The 27,271-nt window shown below is 41.6% G+C and overlaps 1 protein-coding gene across 1 annotated transcript; it reads left to right on the plus strand.

The window, feature by feature from the left end:
- The first annotated feature begins 8,030 nt into the window (after window positions 1–8,030).
- Window positions 8,031–20,933, plus strand: LOC124116437 (72 kDa type IV collagenase-like). Its single transcript, XM_046477770.2, has 12 exons — window positions 8,031–8,285; window positions 8,660–8,766; window positions 11,277–11,431; window positions 12,490–12,565; window positions 13,733–13,875; window positions 14,272–14,526; window positions 15,021–15,203; window positions 15,651–15,821; window positions 16,739–16,881; window positions 17,669–17,820; window positions 19,119–19,232; window positions 19,752–20,933. Exons 1-12 carry the CDS (start codon window positions 8,154–8,156, stop codon window positions 19,816–19,818), a joined length of 1,698 nt encoding a protein of 565 aa, XP_046333726.1. The 5' UTR covers window positions 8,031–8,153; the 3' UTR covers window positions 19,819–20,933.
- Window positions 20,934–27,271: the final 6,338 nt, after the last annotated feature.

The following is a 27,271-nucleotide window of genomic DNA, read 5'->3' on the forward strand; positions in this document are numbered from 1 at the left end:
ATGTGTTCTCTCGTCCATTATAAAAGATAATTCACAATCTGGAAAAGGCACCATGTCAAGATTTGTCATTACAAATACGATGAAAAGTGTCCCGATAGGTTTACAAAACTGCCACTACCAGTTACACAAAGCGATCTTAGCGCTAAGACCAGCATAATCTTATATTAAAGTAAAAAAGTGACGACCGTATTAACGCTCAAGTAGCCTGCAGGCCTGACGTTCCTGTGGTCGGATTGAGAAAATCTTAAAACCATAGCTCCATATTGTTATGGGTAGTTTTGTGAAACAACGGAATTTATATTGAATATCTCATTTTTGAGGTTGTGTCACACGATATGTACTAATGTTGCAAATACAGTAACGTCATTCTGAACATATGCCTAATCTCGCCTTGCATCTCGTGCACGTAAAGCTCGCGTGACTACTAACATATATACAAAGTGTAGACTATATTTCCGGCGCTGTATCTAACACATAGTTTATGTGATGGTTTAGATATTTGGGGTACAAAATACTGTAAAATCGTGAAAATGTTCAAATTAGAACTTGTGAAACTAGCGAATGCCATGTCTTTAAAGTAAATTAGACCGCCTCCGTGTTCTAGTGGCAGAGCGTCCGCCCGGAGAGCGGAACGTCCTTGGTTCGGTCCCCGTCATACCAAAAGACCTTAAAATATGGTACTTTGTGTTACCCTGCCTAGCTCTCAGCATTAAGGGGCTAAAAGAAGGACTGGTCGGCTCGAAGTTAGTATACTGTGTCTGAGTGAGGTATTCATGTTAAACTGCGACATGATATCTGATATCCACACACACACACACACACACACACACACACACACACACACACACACACACACGCATACAAATAAGTCCCACGATATTTCAAATTTCAGAAACAACCAAAATTTTATTTTTCTATACATACAAAAATTCAGCCACATGGTTCAATTATAGGAACGTGTTGCAGAACATGGTCTTGGCAAATTTGTATTTTTAGGGGTTCCAGAGATTTTCTCGTTTCATATGTGCTGTATTAAACAATTAAGATGACGTCACACCATTGTTACAATTGCAGTTGCTTCTGAACCAGGAACTGATTGGCCCTCGCAAATATCGGTCATTAGGCAAAATTATATGTAAATTAGTTCAACCATAACAAAGTTTTAGTCGAATCTGTTGATTCCGACAGTGGAATCAACTCGCCCTTTAGAGTGAATTCTCAATCCTCATGCAAGTAAACCGGTGGCACGGGTGGCCCAGTCGTCTAAGGCGCCGCGATTCGCTGTGCGGAGTTGCGTCCCTTGGGCACGCCAGAAACCTGTGATTGCAGGTTCGAACCCTGGTTCGCCCCATTTATGTTTCTAGGTTTGTCAGCACCATACCCGTGCTCGTGGGTTTCACCGATTTGGTAAACGTCTGAGTCCTGCATCTCTTCGGGCTTTCCATCCACAATAAGCTGACAAACGTGATATAACTGGAATACTGTTAAAAGCAGCGTTAAACCCAACTCACTCACTCATGCAAGTAAACGTTTGTATGATTGTATTATGGGCCATTGAGCTGTCCGTCTGTACCTAATCAAGTCTCTTACAGCATATGGATCCCATTCGTCTTTGCGCTACAATTCGCCGTGTAGAGTTACGTCCTTCGGTCGTGCCAGGATCAGGTGTTCAGCCATTTGATTATGATAATTTTCCTGATTTTCCTTTTTAGGTCAGCACAATATCTCTCTCCGTGGGTAACAGGCGACACGTTAACTCTTTCCCATTGTGTCGACCGTTCCATCCGCGTTGACTAGACAGTGTGTCACACGCTATATCAGTCCTTGTATATGTGTGTGTTCCTATAGTGTTCCCGGGAATTTCATCATGTATATTTTGTAGAATATCGGAGTTCTCAAACTAGGGATGCAGATGACATCATCTTCTGTGCGAACGACGAGTTACAACCTCTAGCAGAAAACCATTGCTCGGTCTCATCATATACTCATATGAATAATAATTACAGTCATTTTGTAATCTGCACATATAAAACTCTAAACCACCATTGGGGGCACGGGTGGCCCTGTCTTCTAAGGTGCCGCCATTCGCTGTGCAGAGTTGCCTACCTTGGGCACGCCAGAAAACTATGATCGCGGGTTCGAATCCCGGTTCGCTTCGATTACGTTCCAAGTTTGCCAGACCATACTCGTGCTAGTGGGTTTCATCAAAGTGGTAAACGTCTGAGACATGCATTACTTGGGGCTTGCCTCCCACATCAAGCAGAGACGCCGTGATTTGACTGGAATACTGTTCAAAGCGGTGTTAAAACCAACTCACTCATTTACTAATCTATCACAAGATCTCCGATTTTGTGGTTAAAAACAACCAATCGCGATCCTAACCCTACAAAACAGCCGGGGTTAAGAGAGTATACACTTGAAAATTGGATTTGAGCAAAACTTTCATACGTATTTAGGACACTCAGAAAACAGCAGATTACTATGAAAAATAAGATCTCTCTCCGTCTCTCAGCTATCACTCTCTTTCTCTCCTCTTAATATCTCTCCCTCCTTTCACTCTCTCTCTCCCTCCCCTCTCTCCCCGTCTCTCTAGCTATTTCTCTCCATCGTTTCGTCTGTCTCTCCGTCTCTCTCTCAATCTCTTTGTCTATCTCTCTCTCCCTCTCTCCATATATCTCTCTTAATATCTCTCCCTGTCACCTCAATCTTTCCCTCTCCTCTCTCTTCGTCTCTTAACTATCTCTCTCTCTTTCTCTCTCTCTTAATATGTCTCCCTCCTTTCCCCTGAATCTGCCCCCCCTCTCCTCGTCTCTCTAGCTATTTCTCTCCATCTTTTCGTCTGTCTCTCCGTCTCTCTCTCAATCTCTCCGTCTATCTCTCTTAACATCTCTCCTTCCTTTCACCTCCCTCTTTCCCTCCCCTCTCTCTCCGTCTCTCAGCTATCTCTCTCTTAATATCTCTCCCTCCTTTCACCTCAATCTTTCCCTCTCCTCTCTCTCCGTCTCTCAGCTATCTCTCTCTCAGTCTCCTCTCTCACTCAATCTCTTGCCCTCCCTCTTTCCCTTCCCTCTCTCTCCGTCTCTCAGCTATCTCTCTTTCTCTCTCTCTCTTAATATCCCTCCCTCCTTTCCGTTCAATATTTCCCACCCCTCTCTCTCCGTCTCTCAGCTATCTCTCTCCGCCAATTTCTCTGTCTCTCTCTCTCTCTCTCTGAATCTATACATGAAACAAGCCAGTACAAGGCCGTTAAAATCAAAATACTTAATTTAACTGTTGGAGACGTAAAAAGATGCATATAAGTGAGCAATGAACTAATCGCTACCTCAACGCTCAGTGTCAGAATATCCATATCAACATATCGACATTTAATATTCGCAGTGTTGTGTCTTGGTCTGTTTGTGACGTCAGGTGGTACGGAAGTCAGCGGAAACATGTGCGCATCAGATCAGATGGATGCGTGTACACAGGATGCTTGTCACTTACGTCCCAGCAGATAGAGGATAAACATAAACATCGTCAAAAGGACATTCAAGTTTCTAAAGTATCGATCTTTAACAGGCCTTTAAAAGACCTCTATATACTTGTAAGCAGCTGAATCTCTGCACTGTGGGGCGGTGGGGTGGCCTAGTGGTTAAAGCGTTCGCTCGTCATGCCGAAGACCCGGGTTCGATTCCCGACATGGGTACAATGTGTGAAGCCCATTTCTGGTGTCCCCCGCCGTGGTATTCTGAGAATATTGCTAAAAGCGGTGTAAAACCATACTCACTCATTCACTCACTCACTCTGCACTGTGTATATTTGCGTTCCCTTTAAGTGGGGCGTATGAACAAAGAGTTTGTGGATTAACCTAGTTTCACTTTCTGTCTTTATATATAATTCTAAGCGAGTTGTGTTTAATTACTTATTATTGGGAGATGGAGAGAGTGATAGACGGAGAGATTGAGAGAGAGACGGAGAGACAGACGAAGAGATGGAGAGAAATAGCTGGAGACACCGGGAGAAACACGGAGAGAAAAGAGGCAGAGAGAGAGAGAAGGAAGAGAGAGAGAGAGAGAGAGAGAGAGAGAGAGAGAGAGAGAGAGAGAGAGAGATGTATACACAGGGAGAGAGGAGTTTTGAGACACGCTATGCTTTTCAACCTATCGCCAACTGCCGTACACATGGAAACAATTAACACATATGAAACAACTCCCTCAATGCGAATGCTCTAAAGCCTAGGTCCTTGTTCTTGCTTCCTGCCGGGTTTCAATGAATCAATACGTCTATGTCGACATGAACGTGACTCACCGCTGCCAGCGTGGTTCAGAAGCATCATCCTCTGTTGTCTATACTCTTCCCGCCATTGATTACAAGAGGACAACAAATGACCTTTTCGTAAAATTAGTCCAACTAAAAAGTATAGCACAGGAAATGACATGTTATCATTGTTATGTTGAAAAAAATGTTGAGTCGTCGTTGGCTACTGAGGACGAAGACCCCGAGCTGGAATCTGACTCGTACAGACGGTTGCCTCAAACGTCAATGTACAACTGATGGATTCTTACACAATACATACACATTATATTACCCTGTAGGTTTATTAACAACCAAACAGAGAGAGAGAGAGAGAGAGAGTGAGAGAGAGAGACAGAGAGAAAGAGAGACAGAGAAAGAGACAGAGAGAGACACCGATAGGCACTACATGCTGTTAAGATAATCATCGAAAAGGCTGCAAGACCTGAAGTGACACATCTTGATTGAATGTATCAAAGAGAGAGAGAGAGAGAGAGAGAGAGAGAGAGAGAGAGAGAGAGAGAGAGAGAGAGAGAGAGGTGGGGGAGAGAGGGAGGGAGAGGAGGGAAAGATTGAGGCGAAAGGAGGGAGAGATATTAAGAGTCTAAGAGCGATAGATGTGGAGATGGAGAGAGAGATAGACGAGATATTGAGAGAGAGACGGAGAGACAGACGAAAAGATGGAGATGGGGAGAGGAGAGAGATGATAGACGGAGAGACAGCGAGAGACAAAGAGAGACACTACATGCTGTTAAGATAATCATCAAATAACGCGAAAAGGCTGCAAGAGACACACGCACAGAGAGAAAGAGGGATAGACAGAGAGACAGAGAGAAAGGCAGAGAGAGTCAGAGAGAGACAGAGAGAGGGGTAGGGAGGAGACACCCGGTGTACACCTAGGACGTTTATGAAATGACCACTTGGTGGCTGCCTTTAAGCGCAGAAACACAAACATAGAAAAATATATAGAAACACATTTGATGATAATTAAATAATGAATGAAATAAATTTAGAAGTTGTATAAATCATTGATCGTGAGATATATTACGTGCTGTCCTCCCACACAACGATATCCCTGCCCAAGCCAGGGAGGGTCACGGTGTCCTAATTGGGAGGAAGTTAAGACTGGAATTAAGTATGGTTTTGCTCATTAGTGCATGGCTATTTGATCCTAACGTTCTCGTGACCCAGGCACCAAGAGCTGAAGTCACGAGGCGAGGGGTTCACGGTGTATAAGTGCCTAACTAACCAGTCTGAAGGACCTGTACTTGCATGGCTACCATCGGTTCATCATACTGCACTCGTGGCCGGTACTAAGTACTATGTTTAAGATAGTATCCCAGTACATGGTCAGCCAGTACAGCGCCTGGACATTGTGTTCTGAGACAACCGAGGATGGTCATACTTCCTGCACCGAATTGTCAATACATGACCTCGACTGACCTAAGGGATGACCATCTCTTACTTTACCATAACGTGCAATTGTTTGGCAGTTATAATAATTATTTCGATTTTGTATGCACATATATAGCAACAGTTACATACATCATTTGAAATGCATTATGTATAATAATGTTGACAGAACAAAACAGCACAAGTAGTACAGATGTGAATAAGTTGCTTTGTTTATATTGTGGCGTAATGGATGTCTCATGCAGTAGAGTGACGCTGGAAATTCAGTGAGATTCGAACAATTTCCAATTCAAATAAGAAATTGCCACTTGATAGTGATGTATTCGATACGGGTATGACATGCGATATTACATAGTACTGAGTATCGCACAACAGGTGACGTGCAGATGACGTCTCTCTTCACATATTCACACTACTCAGTAACGATCAGAGTGAAGTGTGGATTTTCAAGTGTATATTTTATTTTGCCTGGCATGAATGCTACTCAATGAATTACCAGGTTAATGAAAATCACGTATATCTTGTTCAATCTGGTATGTTGGTGACCGACTTAAGGTAAAAAGTGTCGCTATTAATCGCATTGTGATAAAAATGATCACTTTTAATCAAGAAACTATACAGCCTATCCAATGTCTTCGTGTATTGTATTCAGTCTGCCTTTGTCCCAGGTACGCTTAAGGGTTAAGAACCCAATTCGAGACATGTTCTAACCACGGGTTTAATTCAGTGTGCTTGTACAAACAAGACATTCAAGACATGTTCATCTGAAGGTAGCTAAATTTAGTTTAGTTTGTGGGTCATGCTTTCAGTAAATGCGGTATCACTGTACTTGTTTTTTTGTCCAACGATTACTTGATTGTCTGGTTTGTTTACATGCCGCATCACATCACAGAGTGGTGATGAAGGGCGCCAGGAAAACTACTTACATTTTTATGGACATTGTGTTGAAGAACAGGCGTACCCCTTTCACGAGCCCTGGTGTCATCGTGGGTTCAGTGATGTAATTTTCACCACTATTTTTCCTTTCACGCCCAATGGAATCTGTTTTGGCAGATATCGAGACTGACCATTCTCGTCTTTGACGTTTCATATTCCGAAGCTTTGACAAAACAGAACGGTATATGTCGTACATTGTGGTCCAGAGCCTATCTCAGACGTACTCAAGCGTGGACATACTTCCATAAATAGAAATGTCATGGTTGAGTGGAGATGGAATGGGTGTAGGGGGTAGATCTTATATCTACCTATCCTGGATAAACAGTCACTGACACCCACATCCAATAAAGTTTAATTACATCATGACTTATTTCTCAGGTTTCAGGGTCAGGAACGTAGGGTCACCTATATCTGGGCGAATGTGTCTCTTCCAGTTTTGTGAGAGACATTTAATGCCAGATATGTACACAAACCAGTATGTCTACTCTTCGGCAATGGCAAACATGATGCTTGGACTAGATGTCTATAGTGTCTGTAAAAATACATCAAAAGTTATTTAGAGAATTCTCATTATCATCAGACAAGGAACTGTTATCATATATTATATCCAGTATAAATAAATAAATAAATAAATAAATATATATATATATATATATATATATATATATATATATATATATATATATATATATATATATATACAGATTTGGACACAATTTACTGATATCATTTTGCACCTCTGAGATTCATGCCATAATGCAACATAGTTTTTAGTTTGACCCTTTCTTTTTTATGCTCTACTTTGTATTGAGCACTCTCTTCTGCAATAGGATCACACACACTATATATATATATATATATATATATATATATATATATTATTACTTCTCATTTAAAAGCATTTATTTTTACGTTTATCTTATGTAATCATTACATGAACACTTGCTAACCTGCTTGGTCATTATCCTGCTTGACTTTATATTAGTCATAGTTCATAAGATATTGATATCATAGAAATAATTACATTAACAACGATACTAAAGTATATTACATGCTGTATCCCCATCAACCTGAATATTTCTCGTTCATAGAATGAGAACTGACTTTTTAAAAACTTGTACAAGTACACAAACAGAAATTCAACGCAAAAAAACAATGCCACTGAGTACACCAGTTTCAGTTAATAAAAAACCCAATGGGATCGTTGAGTTTAAACGAAAGGATAGTTCAGTTTAACATTGTTTCTTTAAATTTAAATCGTTTTTATGCTTTTTCCTACAGACCACACTCCTTAGCTAACTAATGTCGTATTTCGTATGTCCCTGCGCAACACGAATGGCGAAAGGATATCCCTTCCTTGAAAACGCTCTGATTGGCTGTACGTGTTAGCCGTGAGTCATCAACGGAATACCCTTCTTAAGAGAGTGACGACCGCATGCTGGCTCAAAGGAAACAAGACGACCAGCATCACACAGACACCATTCTGCTGTACAGAACGCGTTATTTATTCGTATGTGTGTCACTGGGACAATATGAAAGGATACATTAAGTGTGCGTGCCTCTTTGTAACATGGTTTATTGTTACTGTGCAAGGACTTTCTGTCGACAGAGACAAACGATCCAGGAGAAGACCTATCAACCTTGTTCATGATTTCGACGTGGAGGTAAGACTCTTAAACGATTTGTTACTGATTTACTATTAAATGTATTCATGTTTACCTATCAATTTTATTCGATGTAATTCATATAAGTGAATTAGAAACATACATGTGAAAAGGGAAGGTTACGCCAACCTATCTACATCCTCCTGACAAAGGCATATTACGTTATCAATGATTCATGGTAATTGATATAGTTATGAATCGTATTGACTCAATGAATCATAAGCGAGTTCGCAGTGATGTAGCTTATATTTAACAGCACCATCCCAGTCACGTAGGGAGGCACATCATTTGGAGGGTTATCGATTTTACCCATGTTCTGAAAGCTATATTGCTTCGCCTGGATGAATCATAAGAGCATTTTCTGATATTTGCAGGGATTTCTCAAAGATTTCGGTTACATGGATAATATCCCAGCAGGAATCATGGGCGATAAGCTGCGTCCAGTATTTGACAGAGATTTGCAGGTTAAAGATGCGATCAAGTAAGTAGCTTTGTTCAATCGTTTACATAATAGTGAATATCGTCATAACTTTACAACCATGTGCAGTAGAGTTATTATAATGCTAATTTATATTGTAGGAATTGGTATGTTTGAACAGGGCTTTACTAACGTCACCATCAGTGTCTAAATGTCTAACGTCACCATCAGTGTCTAAATGTCTAACTTCGCAGCATCTGGTCTTCTTCTAATATTCTGTAATGTTTAGTGACGTGCGCAGGTGGGTAGGGGACACTGTTTGTCTAGTATATCAATGTGAAGGTCGAGCGTTGTACCTGTGCTTGAATACGCTTGTATGAAATTATAAGCAGGGATTGTGAACATAAACCCTCTGATCGCATGACTGGTGCTGTGGTTCATTGTGACGGCGGTGGCGGAATGTGGCCTAGATTCACACTTCAACTAGATTCAGCTGTCGGCTTGTGTGTTGTAACAGAAGCACTTTAACACTTTAATACTATGCTGAATAATTCATTATCTTTGTCGTGTATCAGATGTAGGCTTACAAGATGGGTTCATAATTTGGATAACAATATTTAATCACGTTCTGAATGAAATACAGTAAACTACGGTTATAACGAACACGCTTATAACGAACTGACGGATATAACGAACTAACTTTTTAGTCCCGACTATTTGCTGTAGTTATGCTGTATATATGCTTATAACGAATAACGGTTATAACGAACTAAATTAGTAGTCCCTTTGAGTTCGTTATAACCGTAGGTTACTGTATTGAACTCGAGGGGTAAAGGAAATGATTCGGGATGGATGAAAGTACTGTACCTTTGTGTCATTCGTAATAATACGAACGCAGAGACTAACACGGACGCACATACACACATATCGAAACTATTATTGCTATTTCTGTGAAGGGTTTAAATTACAACTTGATTTAAAGCTAGTTGCAGTTACCCTATTGGCCCTATATATTGAAGTTGTTTTCTCTTTAAGTGGCATTTAAGCGGCATGATGAACAAGGAAAATAGTTATATGGATATACAACGTCTCTGTTGCAATGAATGCGACGTTACGGTGAGATATTCGTCGCACCCAAAGCATGAAGGAAGTTGTATATCCATAGAACTATCTCCCTTTTTGTGTGTTTATAACCTTGTCACGCTATGCCTATATCAGACTGTATCTTTAACAACCCCACGAGCCGACAGCATTCCAATTCGCACAAAGCAACTGCCCGTAAGTCCTTAAATCCCTTTGTGAATATAGCACACAGTCACTCCTACCAAAACCGCAGTATTCACGACATACACAACACTGCGCAGTTAAACTCGGCATACGGCAAGGAGCGCCTTCACGTCTACACGTTTTTATATTAAAGCGAGTGTGCACAACCTATTTAAATCAAGTGGATGTTTGAGGACACTATGGCCGACGTACAAGTCAAACTGCTTTTCTGTTTCACAAAAACATGTTTCTAAGATCTATAATATTCGTGATAAATACAGTAGCTATATCACAAAACTATGAGCCGAACATATCAGGCAACTATAACCATGTTATCGGTTGCAAGATGATTTAATATGTTGGAATTATATCAGTGTGCTTCCTCGAAATTTAAACAAAACGTATATTTGCATAATAAGTTTTGAAACTATATTTAAGATCTAAATACCTTATAGTCTGAAAATAATTCTCGGAAATTTACATGTGGTTTAGTTTAATAATATTAATAGCAGTCTCTTGAAATCTACTAAATATTTGTAGCATAAACGGCATGATAGTTTCTTTTAAGCAATTCTCAGGACTTATAGTATTTGCAAAAACACGTTAACAAATAGTGAGACTACCAAATAGTTTTGTTCATGCAGTTTTCTGATTTATAAGATGTATTGAATTAGCCCCTTATAGTGTGGCAATAGGGAATTTGTCATATTATCCTTCGGAAACAATAGTCCAGCCCTCAAAGAAGTTCTAGAAGAATACGATTCGTTCCATGTTAATTTGTGGGACAGGACATTCTAACACTTTGCGCGAACACCTGGTGTCATTACCGATGTTCACTGATCCATACAAAGAATTTTCAGTTTTGTCTTTATGGCCATTTGCGTCGGTTTGGGCGGATATTCGAGTCTTGTTATTATCCGATGTTGACTTTCTAGTTTAACCAAAGAAATGTACGAAATATGATACCAATAGTAAATATATATAGGTGTAGGTGTTTGTGCGCGCACGTGAGTGAGTGAATATGGTTTTACGCCGCTTTTAGCAATATTCCAGCAATATCACGGCGGGGGACACCAGAAATGGGCTTCACACATTGTACTCATGTCGGGAATCGAACCCGGGTTTTCGGCGTGACGAGCTAACGCTTTAACCACTAGGCTACCCGACCGCCCCTGCGCGCACGTGAAATTATTACCAAAGTTTTGTCAAATATCCACACACCGTTATGAATTTGTACTTTGTTTTTACCATGGCGAGGTGGAGCCCGTTGATGTACATGTCACTCATTGTATGTTGTGTTATTGCAGAGACTTCCAGTATTACTATGGTTTGAAGCAAACCGGTGAAGTTGACCATAAGACGATGCGGATGATGAAGTTACCGAGATGTGGAGTACCTGACAAGGAACGAAATGTTGACATGCGCAGGAAAAGATCGACTGCCCACCGATACACGCACCTCGGTATGGACCATACCATGTATTAACATTTACTGCATCTATCGGGGGCACGGGTGGCCCAATCGTCTAAGGCGCCGCGATTCTGTGTGCAGAATTGCGTCACTTGGGCACGCCAGAAACCTATGATTGTGGGTTCGAATCCCGGTTCGCCCCGATTATGTTTCTAGGTTTGTCGGTACCACACCTGTGCTTGTGGGTTTCATCAAAGTGGTAAACGTCTGAGACCTGCATCAGTTCGGGCTTTCCTTCCACATTAAGCTGACACGCCGCGATATAACTGGAATACTGTTAAAAGTGGCGTTAAACCCAACTCATTCACTCACTCACATCTTTCGATAATGTTATTACTGTTATTTATATTGTGTTTGTTGTGTAACGCCGCGCTCAGCAATAGTCCAGCTTTATGGCGGCGGTTTGTAAATAATCCAGTCTGAACCAGACAATCCTGTGATTGACTCAATGAGCATCGATGAAGATACGATGACATGCATCAACCAAATGGTCGAGTCTGACCAGCGAATCACGTTAGTCTACTTTCACGACAAGCATGGGTTGCTGAAGATCTGTTCTATCCCGGGTTTTCAGGGGGTGTTTAATGTTAAATGTTAATGACACAACAATGACACAGCTTGTCATTGAAAGATGGCAACTTACTTCATCCGCCGGATAAACGCGGTGTCTAAGACTGGACACCGGTTGTGTTCGCTGTTCAAACGGATTTCGAGTAAAGTAGTTTCACTGTATTTACTGCCCCGTGACGATCAAGGGTAGAATAGGTCTTCAGCAACCGTTGCTTGCCATAAAAAGGTGACTATGCTTATCGTAAGAGGCGACTAACGGGATGGGGTAGTCAGGCTCGCTGACTTGGTTGATGCATGTCATCGTATCCCAATTTCGTGGATCGATGCTCATGATATTAATCACTGGATTGTCTGTTATTTACATACCGCCGTCATATAGCTGGAATGTTGCTGAGTGCGGCGTAAAACAACAAATAAACAAATATATAAACCGTTTATACTGTAAATGAATTGTTATGTAGTGTTGATGGTTTTCTTCAGGATCGAAATGGGAGAAGACTTCCCTCACTTGGAAGCTGACGAGGCCCACCCACAAGCTGAGAACAGATGATCAGAAGTAAGTTGAGACATTGCTCGTGGCTAAGTCAACTGTTACCAAATGTCTGTACGTTGTGAGGTGAGGTGAGGTGAGGTGAGGTGAGGTGAAATAGGGTTAAACGTCGCGTCCAATATTAATGCACATATATAGCGACGGGCATGCGCGCGTGCGTGTTTGTGTGTGTGTGTGTGCGTGCGTGCGTGAGTGCGTGCGTGCGTGTGTGTGTGTGTGTGTGTGTGTGTGTGTGTGTGTGCACTATATATAGCTAGTGATGACTCATGCCGGTTTTATATTGCTGGCTCACTGAGCTACCATGCCGTAGTTTAACATGAATATCCCACTCAGACACAGTATACTGACTCCGAGCCGACCAGTCCTTGTTTTAGCCCCTTGATGCTGAGCGCCAGGCAGGCTATTTTTTAACGTATTTTAGTATGACGCGGACAGGGATCGAACCCCGAGCGGACATTCTACCGCAACACCACGTCTGTTTTCGTTGACAATGTGTATTTCAGTGTTACTATGATCCTACAGTCATGCAGTCATAATTACTTCAACCAGTAATTCTAAAGCGGCAATTATTTATAAAAAAACCAGTCATACATTTATTGTTACTTCCCAATTTCAATTGACTGCTACAGCGGAATTCTTGAATAGCGAATAATTACCATTGAACTATTGACAGTGGCTCAGCTCAGCAACTGTTCTCTTGTTCGTACAGAACCCGGGACGGATACCATATGCGGCTCAAAGTGTAACGTCGATACAGGGTGTTATAATCTTGGAGAAATGACGTACCAAGTTATAGCACTTCTCACATACGTGTATAATCTTGGAAAACTTGTGTACCAAGATATAGCACTTCTCACATACGTGTATAATCTTGGAAAACTTGTGTACCAAAATATAGCACTTCTCACATACGTGTATAATCTTGGACAAATTGTGTACCAAGATATAGCACTTCTCACATACGTGTATATTCTTGGAAAAATGACGTACCAAGATATAGCACTTCTCACATACTGTATAATCTTGGAAAAATGACGTACCAAGATATAGCACTTCTCACATACTGTATAATCTTGGAAAAATGACGTACCAAGATATAGCACCTCTCACATACGTGTAGACTTTTCTGTAAGGACGATGTATCTGACGAAACATTTTCTATTCGTTTTGCAGAAGGACGATACGAGAAGCGTTTCAGATATGGGAAAATGTGGCGCCTCTGAGAATCACGGAAACAGCCGGGAACCCGGATATGGAGATATTCTTTGCTCGTGGTGAGCACGGAGACGGCAAGGCCAACTCGTTCGATGGAAGAAGTAAGGCATATCCTGATTTATTGATTTGTGAAATGACAAAAAGGCAGATTTGAATCTACTGTTTGTAGTTTGAGATATAATGTGAAATACACAATGTGGTAACATGTACCAGGACAGGCTGTAAGTTGTGTCTGTTGTTTATATTCGGCAATATTCCATCAATATGACCGCGGTCTGTAACTGAGCAAATCTATTCTACACAAACCAGTGATTGATAATGTGAACATGATACTCCTCATGGCGTAGGTCAGTTAAGTGGCAGTAAATGAATGTATAGTTTATGTTTACTGAATATTTGTTATGATTAAAGTTAAATTCATTCAAAAAATTGAAACCCTATTCTGCTTATTTAATTGTATTTTATGAAAGCATTAAAGAAAATTATGATGTCCTCAGGTCGAGTCCTCGCCCATGCGTTTGGTCCGGGCAAAGCGAAGATCTCAGGGGATGCACACTTTGACAACGACGAGGACTGGACATTGAAATCAGACCATGGGTCGGACATGTTGGTCGTAGCTGCTCACGAGTTCGGCCATTCCCTCGGCCTCGGACACTCACGAGACCAGGGGGCGCTTATGTTCCCTGCGTACAGGGGTCAGGACGCACTGACCCTCGGACAAGATGACATCAGAGCAATACAGATTCTTTACGGTAAGTTGGAGGTGTGGGTGTGGGTTTTTAGTGGGGAGGGGGTTCACGAGGGGGAAGGAACTTTGGTTGGGAGTCAGGGACGTGGGTTGGGGAGCAAGGGCCTTTTCGGGCAGGGACGCGGTTGAGGTGTACAAGGGTTTGTGTGGGTGGGTGCAGGAGCGTGGGTTAGGGCAGGGAGTCGAGGGTTGGGGAATAATGGGCGTTATTTTGAAAGGGGCATTGGGTGGAGAGACGGGGGAGGGGAGGGGGGAGGGGGGGGGGGGGGGCAGGGTTATAACTGATTTTGTGCGTGCAGAAATGTATTCTTTAGGTTGCTGAATTTTCGTCGATATAAACAAACTCGCATCTGGTTACAATTGTTCTTTCGTGTGTACATATATTTCTAACATTTTACAGGAATAACACTGAAGCTAAATCGTCCATGTTGAGTTTAATAAGGAGGGTACAGTGTTTCACATCTGTCACACGGTATGTAAACTTATATTATTTTGCAGGTTCCCGTCCCGGATATACAGTGAATCCTCGACGGACCCGTCCGCCGCCAGCCACCCGTCCTCCACCCCGTACCCGCTCCCCACCCCGCACCCGTTCCCCATACCGCCCACCAACCACTCCCGCCCCCACCACGACTACACCGTCACAGCCCTGCAGTGTAGACTTCGACTCCATCGTAGCCGGTGAGTACACACAGAAGACGCTGCTATATTGTAACTGAAAAATAGTATATAATTTTACCAAAATAAGAAACTTGATATGAAAATCCAAACCGTCACGATAATGTTAAGGAAAACATGCACTGTAAATAATAAATTACGACACCATGTTTTCTGTTTTTGTATTAGTCCTGTGGTTTAAAGTCCTGACTCCTGTTCGTTTTGAGATTCACCTGATTATGAGCTCATCTTTGTCAAAATCCATTCGGGTGCGTCTGGTTAAAATCCATTCGTGTGCGTCTGGTTTAACAATTCTGTTTAATGTCTACGACATGTTTACTCACTGATCCCCCACATCAAGCTGACACACCGCGATATAGCTGAAACGCTGTTCAAAACGGCGTTAAACTCAACTCACTCACTGCCGGGATGACGACCCGCTTGTCAAGGTTCTGCCCCGTCTTGTTCCAGGTCCCGAGAGGTTCTACTACGCCTTCAAGGCGGGGTCCGTGTTCAAGTTCAATGACGACGGCATGGAGGAGGGCTACCCCAAGCGCGTGCATGAGGTGTTCCAGGGTGCTCCAGAACAGATTGACCTTGCTTTCTCAGTTGACAGAACAGAAAAAATCTACATAATTAAAGGTGAGTTGTACATGGCAGACGTAATTCAAAATAAACAGACTGTGTTTTTTAGTTTCAACAAAATCACTTGATTGTCTGGTTTGTTTACAGGCTGACGTCGCATGGCAGGAATACTGTTGTGCTGCGTCCGGCAATAAATACTTACTTTTTATGCAAATTGTATCAATGCCGGTGATATCGGTAGGGCAGGACATGCTTACCGTTTCGCGAACACCTGGTGTCGTCACTGATTTTCAGTGATCCATTCATATTATTTCCACAGCCATTTGCCCTTTACGCCAAGGGAATCTGTTTGGGCAGAATATCTAGGCTGGTTATTCTCTTGCATTGGCAATTTCTATTCCCAGGTAGCCTGTCCATAGCGAGCAGTCAATAAGTCGATCTCTACACTTGTTTCGAAACCATTAACGTTTGAATCTGAAGCTGACAGACACGTGCAATATGGAGTATAGGACAACCCACCATAACAATCACGAGCGTGGCATGGAGTAGCGTTATGGTTAAGCGTTTGCTCGTAAGAGGCGACTAACGGGATCGGATGGTCAGGCTCGCTGACTTGGTTGATGCATGTCATCGTATCCCAATTGCCTAGATCGATGCTACGCTGACTTGGTTGATGCATGTCATCGTATCCCAACTGCATAGATCGATGCTATGCTGTCAATCACTGGATTGTCTGGTTCAGACTCGATTATTTACAGACCGCCGTCATATAGCTGGAATATTGCTGAGAGCGGCGTTAAACAACAAACAAACAACAACAAAAACAACAACAACAACATTAAACGTTTGCTCTTCCAACCAAGGGCGTGGGCTTGAGTACAATGGGCCGTCAAATTTCTAGAATATAGCTAACAGCGGCGTGAACTCATACCTTTCATTCTACTGGAACTAACCCCAAGATATTCTGGTTTCAGACAAGCAGGTGTGGCGGTACACGGATCTGACCCTTGACGAAGGCTTTCCATTTGAGTTCCGACGGGAACATTTCCCCGAAGCCCCCCGTTTCACCATGTCCCTCGTTGATGACAGAGGCAAGGCGAGGGTCATCATGTTTGGGGTAGGTACAATCAAATCTACGTTCACACCTCAAGACCTGAACATATCCGATTACTTATATACTGATCTCATTTTCAAAGACATGAGACCAATTACCATAGTTACGAAATACATCAAATGTCTCCCAACAGATTTGAGTATATTCTCTATCACTTTTTTAAAATATCTACCCAACCATTTTTGACAAATAGTGTCTGTTGCCGTATTTCAGACACGTAATGTCAATATGTATAATTTTGCATTCAGAGCAGCATGTTGATTTCATCCTAGTTTAGTTGGTCATTAAGAAAGTGTGTGTTTTAAAATTAAATTTGATTTTGACTTCCTACAGTTTAAAAAAAAGTTCCTGAACTGTGTAATTAAACTGTGATATGAACTGTAGAGAATGGAATCGAAACTTAATACACGTAGAGATATTCATGAATTGGGGTTTGTCTTCGTGACCCAACACGGAAGTAAAATGGTAGGTGATAATGCAGTAGCTACAGACCTTAGTATTGTTACATTCAGATTGCTTGTTGGACCTTTAGTAAATCGCGTGACTAATATATTAAGGTTTAAACGGGCAGAGTTGCGTCCCTTAGTCGTACCACGATCCAATGACAATGATTTCGAATCCAGGGTACGCCCTAATTATGATCCATACTCATGCTGTTCACTAAGGTGATAAAAGTCTAAGACCTACTTCATTTTGGCTTTTCCTTCTTAAAGCCTTTCCCCAACTCACTCACTCACACATTGAACTCGCTCTTTTAGGTGATAACAGTTGTTCTTGTTTATTCCTTCAGGCGACACAATGGTGGTTCTACAGTTTCGACAAAGTTCAGGACTCGAGGCCATTGCCCTACCAGATCTCGAAAAACTGGCGCGGAGTTCCTAGCGATGTCCAGTACTCGGTCAGATGGACCGACAACAACTACTACCTGATCACGTCCAATGGGTGAGCGATGTTTGCTAATATAAAGTTTGTCTGTTAATGTTAAGCTTTGCTGGTTCATATAAAGCTTATTTGTTAATATAAAGCATTGTTTGTAATGACATACATGTATTTCAGCACAAAAATATCAGACCATGGTCAATGTCTGCAATCCACTCTAAGCTAGGTGCGGTGCCTGGTGGTGTAAGCGTTCGCTCGTCATGCCGAAGACCCGGGTTCGATTACCCACATGGGTACAATGTGTGAAGCACATTTCTGGTGTCCCCCGCCGTGACATTGTTGGACTATTGTTAAAAGCGGCGTAAAACCATAGTCACCCAATCACTCACTCTAGGACAGGACATTTTTAGAATGTCATGTTTGACATCGTGGCTTTGTAAATAAGGTAAAACATAACAGCTAGGTTGATATACAGCGAAATCTATCCAAACCGGACGCTTAACCACACATCTCAGTCACATATTCGGTTAAGCTGTTCACATTGCTACCGTGTATTATGGGGTATTACCAAAAGGACAGTGCGTTCACTCGTGTAATAGTGAGTGAGTGAGTGAGTAGGGCTTAACGTCGCTTAACAGTATTCCAGTTATATCACGGCGTGTCAGCATGATGTGGGAGAAAAGCCCGAAGTGATGCAGGTCTTAGACGTTTAACACTTTGGTGAAACCCACGAGCACGGGTATGGTGCTGAGAAACCTAGAAACGTAATCGGGGCGAACCGGGATTCAAACCTACAATCATAGGTTTCTGGCGTGCCCAAGGGACGCAACTCTGCAAAGCCAATCGCGGCGCCTGACTGGGCCACCCATGCCTCATCTCGTGTAACAACACTTGGTACTTACATGTGCCTTATTTGGCATTTATTGACATTGATTTCATGAAATGAGATCATATGTCAAGCGGAAATGTAAACGCGAAAATTTAATAAAAATGAATAAAATATTCTCATGAACTTAAATTTCTTTAATATACCTATTCAGAATGAACGATATCTTTGAATCCAGAGTAATATTTCTGTGAAATGTATCTATATTCTGATGATCAAGTTTTATAATGTGGATAAACGAGGTTGTCTTTGAATGACTTGACACAAATTTTGACTCCAATATCAAAGATAATTCAGGATACACTGATGTTAGAACAATCGAAACGTTAAAGGAAATAAATTGATATTTACGTACCCCTGACATCCATTGTGAAGTATTAAGTTTATATTCGTGCTTGCGTCGATGTGACAAAAACATTATGTTAATTTAATTTGTGCTGTCATTTGTAATAACGTCCTTCATTTCCTGTTTCAGTCACGTGGTATTTGACCACAACAGGCGCGTAGCCTCACAGAATGGCTTGGTCAGTGGGATTCCACCATGGATGGACAAAGCCTGTGTTGCTATAATGGCTAGTCCTAGTGCCAGGTATGTGAACCATAGTCTGCAATGTTCTGGGAAAATAACACGCCGAGGTATTGAGGTATGCAGGGTTGATTATAAAGGCTGACAAAAGCGAGCAAGAAAATATTCGTCTTATTTCATACCCATGACTAGAGAATAGAAAATGTCTAAAAATATATTTAGGATAATTATATGATAGCGAACTTTCGTAAATTATCGCGTATCGCATGATTATCATAGAAGTTTAAGAATATATGTGAACTTGACCCTATAGCTGATATATATTTTGATGTAACACCTCACATATGCATTGTATGTTATGTTACTTATAACGGTATACACTTTATATGACTTTATATCTGTCTATGTATAAAATAGTTTATTATATAAATCTTCATATGTTTGAGGTTACCTGTTCGTAATACAACACTTGTGCTTCTGTATACGTGGATGTACCGAAACATAAACTTTGACATATTTTGTGGCATTTTTCAGTGGATCTACCAAAACATTTAGTTTCACATATATTTTGCCATTTTTCAGCGGACACTTGGAACCATTGGCGCTCATCACCATAGTGACCATGATGATCAGTCGGCTACTGATGTGATGATGAGGTTAGACGCGAGACTGGTGTACATCCTCGAGTAAACCACAAGATCTTGTATCATCTCCAGCAAGTCTGACTGATCAAAAGTAGGCGGACCTCAACGCAAGCAAAAAAACCATGCGTTTTGTGCCTTATCGAACTACATTCTCATGGTGCTTTCATACGCCAAACAAAACTCAGGAACGGGAAATAATGGAATACTCTTTGAATATTTCCAAGATTAGAGTATAAATGCCGGTATTCCAACTGGTGGGATATAACTGATTATATGATTTCCTATGTGTATTTGGAAGGATGTCAATAGTTATTTTCACGTCGCACAAAGATTATGTGATGATATGTTTTCGTTCTTCCAACTTGTACTAGCCAAAACAGAGATTTTTTCTTTCGTTTGATGACTGGTTAACTGAGTATATTGATAATCATAACGCGATAAACATATTATCATTGGCCAAGGCTGACTTTACCATTGCTTCGGCTAACATTAAGTTTCGAAATCAACAGGCAATGGCAATGGTAACTGAAAACAGAAACCAACCTCTTCTATGTAGGAATGTTATAGCCAACTAGGTTATTTCAGGCCTGTTGCCATATTCAGTATGACACAATCAAAATGATGCTTTTTAGATGTTTAGAACGTATTAATTCTGTTATACCAAATTTCTAACATGTGAAAAACATTTTCTAGGATGAACGAGGAATAACAATTGTTTCCCCTGTTGTATGTCGTTGTAGCGTGTGTATGGAGTGTGTGAGTGTGTGTGTGTGTTGTATATTTATTGTTCTCTCTGTGATGGGAACATGTTGATGATACCCCTTTCAAACATCTCCCCCATGTCTGCTGTGTCGCTACAGTAAATAATTACTTTTGGTGCGTAATTTGGTTGATCAAAGTTTCATAACGGAATACGAAACATCACCACGTGTTCATGAACCACCTTTTGTCTGAACGTTTGCTCAACTTAGTAATTACAACTGAGGCCATTTCCAAGAGTTGCGTCCCTTGGACAAACCAGGAACCGATGATCGATGGTTCGAATCCCGGTTCGCCCCGATTATGTTTCTAGGTTTATCAGCACCATACCCGTGCTCGTGGGTTTCACCGAATTGGTAAACGTCTGAGACCTGCATCACTTCGGGCTTTCCTCCCACATTAAGTTGACATGCCGTGATATAACTGGAATACTGTTAAAAGCGGCGTTAAACCCAACTCACTCACTCACTCACTCCAAGCTGTTGACAGTATGACATTGACATTCCAAGCAAGTAGATATCAACAAGCTGTGATATTAACTGTGCACTTAAGAACACTCTTACATTCAGACTGAAGACTAACATACATATATAACGTATATACTTACCTACACGCTGTTCAAAGATGACGCAAAACGTATTATATTGAAGGTTAATATTGTAAATATCACAAAGTGCTCAAATGTATCTTTGTACAAATATTTTTGATAAATATATATATATTTATGTATGTGCAAGTGAATGGACGCTCTACACCTTTCACAATAAAAGAAAAAAGTTATTTTTGTGTTATTGTGTTACATTTTGTATGATGTCGTCACGTTCCTCACCCACCTGGTCTAGTGGATGCAGCGTCTGACTAGAGAGCGGAAGGTCCGGGGTTCGATCCTCGGCCGCGTCATACCAAAAGACGTTAAAAGATGGTACTTGTTGTTACTCTGCCTGACGCTCGTCATTAAGGGGCTAAAACAAGGACTGGTCGGCTCGGAGTCAGTATACTGTGTCTGAGTGGGGTATTCATGTTAAACTGCGGCCTGGTATCTCAGTGGGCTTGCACTATAAATCGGCATCAGTCCGGAGTAGTACAACAGCCACACACGTGCATGCATGCGCTACGTAAGAGACGTTAACACCATTCCACCTCACAATCTGTAGCCATAGTTTTAAAAATCTTTAAGTCAAAATGTCGCAAGAACGGGTTTCATCGTTGTATGTATTTTAGGAATCGAACAATCGAACACACAGTCGCGGCATTATAGGCGAACGTTTCGACCACTATACTACTGGCCGAAAGGATGGGTGAGCTAATATATAATATTTAACGTCACATCGGCAATCAGCCGAAAGGATGGGATTGAGGAGGGTTGAAGAGAGAGGCACAGAGACCTAGGGCGTCAGAGGCGAGTAGGGAAGCAGGGACTCGATAAGGGGAGATAATTAGAATGGGATATCTGCTGGGTCGGGTTGGGTGAAGTTGTCGGGAAGAAGTGTGCCTCATTTTCTAATTACAGAAAACTACTTTTATAACGAACACGCTTATAACGAACTGACCGATATAACGAAAATATTTTAAGTCCAGACCATTTGTTGTATATATGCTGTATGTATGTTTATAACGAACTACGGTTATTACGAACTAAAATTAGTGGTCCCCTCGAGTTCGTTATAACCGTAGTTTACTGTATGTCACTACGGTGAATCCCGTCCAGGTAATTCATGATGGCTGATGAAACAGAAACACAAGCATCACCGTATTCTTGACACGACTGTCATTTAACGCTCAATTCTAAATTCAGTTAGGGGCACGGGTGGCCCTGTCGTCTAAGGCGCCGCGATTCGCTGTGCAGAGTTACGTCACATGGGCACGCAAGAAACCTATGATTGTGGGTTCGAATCCCGGTTCGCCCCGATTATGTTTCTAGGTTTGTCGGCACCATACCCGTGCTCGTGGGTTTCACCGAAGTGGTAAACGTCTGAGACCTGCATCACTTCGGGTTTTTCTCCCACATTAAGCTGACACGCCGTGATATAACTGGAATACTGTTAAAAGCGGCGTTAAACCCAGCTCACTCACTCACTCACTAAATTCAGTTGAAAAACGTCAAGATACATCCATAGACATGAGGGAATGCACCACGCCACAAAGACCGTTGAACTCGGGCCATATGTCGCTTATATAATATTTACCTCTGTAAAACCATTTCACATATTTCTCTAAGATAGTGATCACTGACCTCCTTTTTTCATGTAAGATCTTTTAAAGGTTTCTGTCCTCGCTCTCAACAACATTCGATCTATATTACGGCGCCCTCTGATTTCGCCACAGACGTACCAATATCAATATTAATATATACGAAATGTCATTAAATGCTAAAAACAAATAGGTGAGGTGAGATGAAATTGAGGTTAAACGTTGCGTACAACATTTCATTGATTGGTTCCACAGCTGGCTCGCTCGTTATCAAAAAACTTATTGTCGGTTAAAATATCTCCCCAGCAACCTATGCTGGTCGTGAGGATCCCGGTTTAGAATAGGTCCCCAGAAACCTGTGCTGGTCATAGGGATCCCGGGTAAGAATATCTCCCCAGAAACCTGTGCTGGTCATAGGGATCCCGGTTTAGAATAGGTCCCCAGAAACCTGTGCTGGTCGTGAAAAGCGACCAAGTGGATCTTGTGGTCTTGATCGCTGACTTGTTCGATCGTCATCGTCCCAGGACGGCATGGATCGTTGCTCACAATATCAACCATTAGATTGTCATTAGATTGTCTCGATTACAGACGGCGTTCAATGTCGATGGACAATCTGACTATGTGGGATGGCGACATGCAATCAGACATACAATATTTCATCCAGTTTCTAGTTATAGCGAACACTGTATCATGGCGTGTCCGATTTGTGTGGGAGGAAAGCCCGAAGTGATGCAGGTATCAGACTTGAAACTTTCTTGAAACCCACGAGCACGGGCATGGCGCTGACAAACCTAGAAACATAATCAGCGCCAACCTAGGAGTCGAACTAAGAAATGCACAGAATATGAAATAGGCATGCCCTTAAATGGAATGGATATAAACCTGTTTATATATTCCGCATGTTTATATGAAGGGAAAAGACCGACAAGACTATTGTCCTGTAGGAAGCGACCATACAATCAGTTTGTACGGGCTGTCTGTAGGACTGTCGCTTAAAGCCCAAAACATTTGTTTTGCTTGGTATATCGGTCCGAGTTATTGTCAACACTACACCGGTGTTTTCCCCGAACCGTCAGAATCAGAACAATATGATGCAAATAAACAACAACAGAAATCATTTCCACAATCATAAGAATTTTCTACCAAAAGCAGTCAACTGTACGATTCCAATTGTATGACAAGCATGTGTTTATGAATCACCCTCAAATACTGATGAAACCTCGTGTTCGCGAAAAGGTAAGTGTATCCAGTCCCACCGGTCACAAACACATGCAAAGGCAACTCACTTGTTCACCTGATAAAAACGGGAATACATGGTACAAGTCAAAATAAGCAAATGCTTCGCACATCAGTTATATCACCAATGCGTCAAATTTGGAAATGTCCTCTATATGTCAATCATTATACGTTTTGAAAGCTTTGCTGAAGCCTTTACGGTTGCAACCTTAATCAAACAACTTAAAAATTGAACAAGAGCCGTGTGACGCTGTTTGTTATCTTGGTAGAAAGAGCATGGTCGATTGTACCTCAAATGTTGTGAATTCTTGAAGAATGCTTGATTCTGATTGGTTTATTTAAATATATTGAAGCCTTTTTCACACAAACAACGTACGCATGAATACATCGATGGCCAACATATCGATTCATAAAAAAATGGCTGCCGATCGATAACCCATAGGAACTGTAAAACGTATAGATATTTCCTCAATTATACGCTGGGTCTCTAATACACGCCGGGGCAACGGATCTCGCGAAATTGATTGACGGCCAAGCGTCTTATAGAGGGAATACGGTAGTTTGACATCGTGTGTTTTTAGCGCCGATAATATGATGTTCTAGGCTGAAACCCTGACTGCTTCGATGGTGAGATTACAAGACTTTACGAAGGCATGTCTTTTGCATGGCGAACAGACTCGGAACAGGCAATTTCGTCATTGAAACAACCGACAATGAATGTAAAATGTAACTTTATAAAAATGTGCTTGAAGAGTGAGTGAGTGAGTGAGTGAGTTGGGTTTAACGCCGCTTTTAACAGTATTTCCAGTTATATCGCGGCGTGTCAGCTTAATATGGGAGGAAAGCCCGAAGTGATGCAGGTCTCAGACGTTTACCACTTCGGTGAAACCCACGAGCACGGGTATGGTGCTGACAAACCTAGAAACATAATCGGGGCGAACCGGGATTCGAACCCACAATCATAGGTTTCTGGCGTGCCAAAGGGACGCAACTCTGCAAAGCAAATCGCGGCGCCTTAGACGACTGGGCCACCCGTGCCCCCTGTGCTTGAAGAAACTTTATTCATGACAACATCTTGTTTACAAACCTTGCCGTGATCGATATTCATTGTCATCTCCGTCAACCACCACGAAAGGACTTGGCATGAGGGGATTTGAAAGTCCATCAGAAAACACTCGAAAACAATGCTCCGACATCAGAAAAGCCTCAATTTGATTCACAGTTTATCAGTTTGTCTTCAGTGTGGATGTCTTCAGTGTTAATGTCATCAGTGTGGATGTCATCAGTGTTAATGTCTTCAGTGTGGATGTCTTCAGTGTTAATGTCTTCAGTGTGGATGTCTTCAGTGTGAATGTGTGGATGTCTTCAGTGTTAATGTCTTCAGTGTGGATGTCTTTAGTGTGAATGTCTCGAGTGTAGATGTCTTCAGTGTGAATGTGTGAATGTCTTCAGTGTGAATGTCTTCAGTGTGGATGTCTTCAGTGTGAATGTCTTCAGTGTGGATGTCTTGAGTGTTTATATCTTGAGTGTGAATGTCTTCAGTGTGGATGTCTTCAGTGTGAATGTCTTCAGTGTAGATGTCTTCAGTGTGGATGTCTTCAGTGTGGATGTCTTCAGTGTGGATGTCTTCAGTGTGAATGTCTTCAGTGTGAATGACTTCAGTGTGGATGTCCTCAGTGCGGATGTCTTCAGTGTAGATGTCTTCGGTGTGAATGTCTTCAGTGTAGATGTCTTCAGTGTAGATGTCTTCAGTGTAGATGTCTTCAGTGTAGATGTCTTCAATGTAGATGTCTTCAGTGTGAATGTCTTCAGTGTGAATGTCTTCAGTGTGAATGTCTTCAGTGTAGATTTCTTCAGTGTAGATGTCTTCAGTGTGAATGTCTTCAGTGTGGATGTCTTCACAGTGAATGTCTTCAGTGTGAATGTCTTCAGTGTAGATGTCTTGAGTGTAGATGTCTTCAGTGTGAATGTCTTCAGTGTGGATGTCTTCAGTGCGGATGTCTTCAGTGTGGATGTCTTCAGTGTGAATGTCTTCAGTGTGAATGTCTTCAGTGTAGATGTCTTCAGTGTGAATGTCTTCAGTGTGAATGTCTTCAGTGTGAATGTCTTCAGTGTGAATGTCTTCAGTGTAGATGTCTTCAGTGTAGATGTCTTCAGTGTAGATGTCTTCAGTGTAAATGTCTTCAGTGTGAATGTCTTCAGTGTGAATGCCTCAGTGTAGATGTCTTCAGTGTGAATGTCTTCAGTGTAGATGTCTTCAGTGTAGATGTCTTCAGTGTAAATGTCTTCAGTGTGAATGTCTTCAGTGTAGATGTCTTCAGTGTGAATGTCTTCAGTGTAGATGTCTTCAGTGTAGATGTCTTCAGTGTAGATGTCTTCAGTGTAGATGTCTTCAATGTGACTGTCTTCAGTGTGAATGTCTTCAGTGTAGATGTCTTCAGTGTAGATGTCTTCAGTGTAAATGTCTTCAGTGTAGATGTCTTCAGTGTGAATGTCTTCAGTGTGAATGTCTTCAGTGTGAATGTCTTCAGGGTGAATGTCTTCAGTGTGAATGTCTTCAGTGTGAATGTCTTCAGTGTGAATGTCTTCAGTGTAGATGTCTTCAGTGTAGATGTCTTCATATATATGAAAATATGTCGCTTTATTTATTAGTACTTGTACTAGCATCAGCAGTTCAGGTTCTGGTTCGTTTTTCTTCTTGAGATCAAGGGCTCGGAATATGGGTAGGGGTGTTGATGAAGGAGTGGGGTGTACAGTGAACGGAAAAAAGTTACTTGGCAGAAAAGAAGGAAACAGTTTTGTTTATTAGATTCAAGGACAAAAGATTTAACAATTTCTTCCTGTTTGGATCCTATGTCTACTTACACATGGGCAGAGTCAAGGATTTTCTATTCAATGTACGTGGGACAATACATGGCCTAATGAGAGGCATTATGAAGGATGAATGTGGATTACGGATGGATATATGGTGTTGGATCATTAGGGCATATATCAAAGCTGAATTGTACTAGACTGTGTAAATTGCTTGAGAGTGGTATTCACCGCATGGTTAAGAATGCTCATGACAGATGTCTGGACGCCTTCTTTACATCAGCTGATGATGCAGAAATTGTATCAGATTCCATACATGAGAAAGTATTGCCTTTCTAAATGGATCCATCAAAAGATGAAGTTTATGAAAGCCTCATAAAGTAACCAGACCTCGATGATGAAACAGTCATCATAACACAGACCTTCTTGAAAGCTATGCATGCGCTCTTGTAGAGAAAATGT

The sequence above is a fragment of the Haliotis rufescens genome, unplaced genomic scaffold, assembly GCF_023055435.1.
Source record: "Haliotis rufescens isolate VD_foot unplaced genomic scaffold, xgHalRufe1.0.p SCAF_21, whole genome shotgun sequence".
Classification (NCBI taxonomy): Eukaryota; Metazoa; Mollusca; class Gastropoda; order Lepetellida; family Haliotidae; genus Haliotis; species Haliotis rufescens.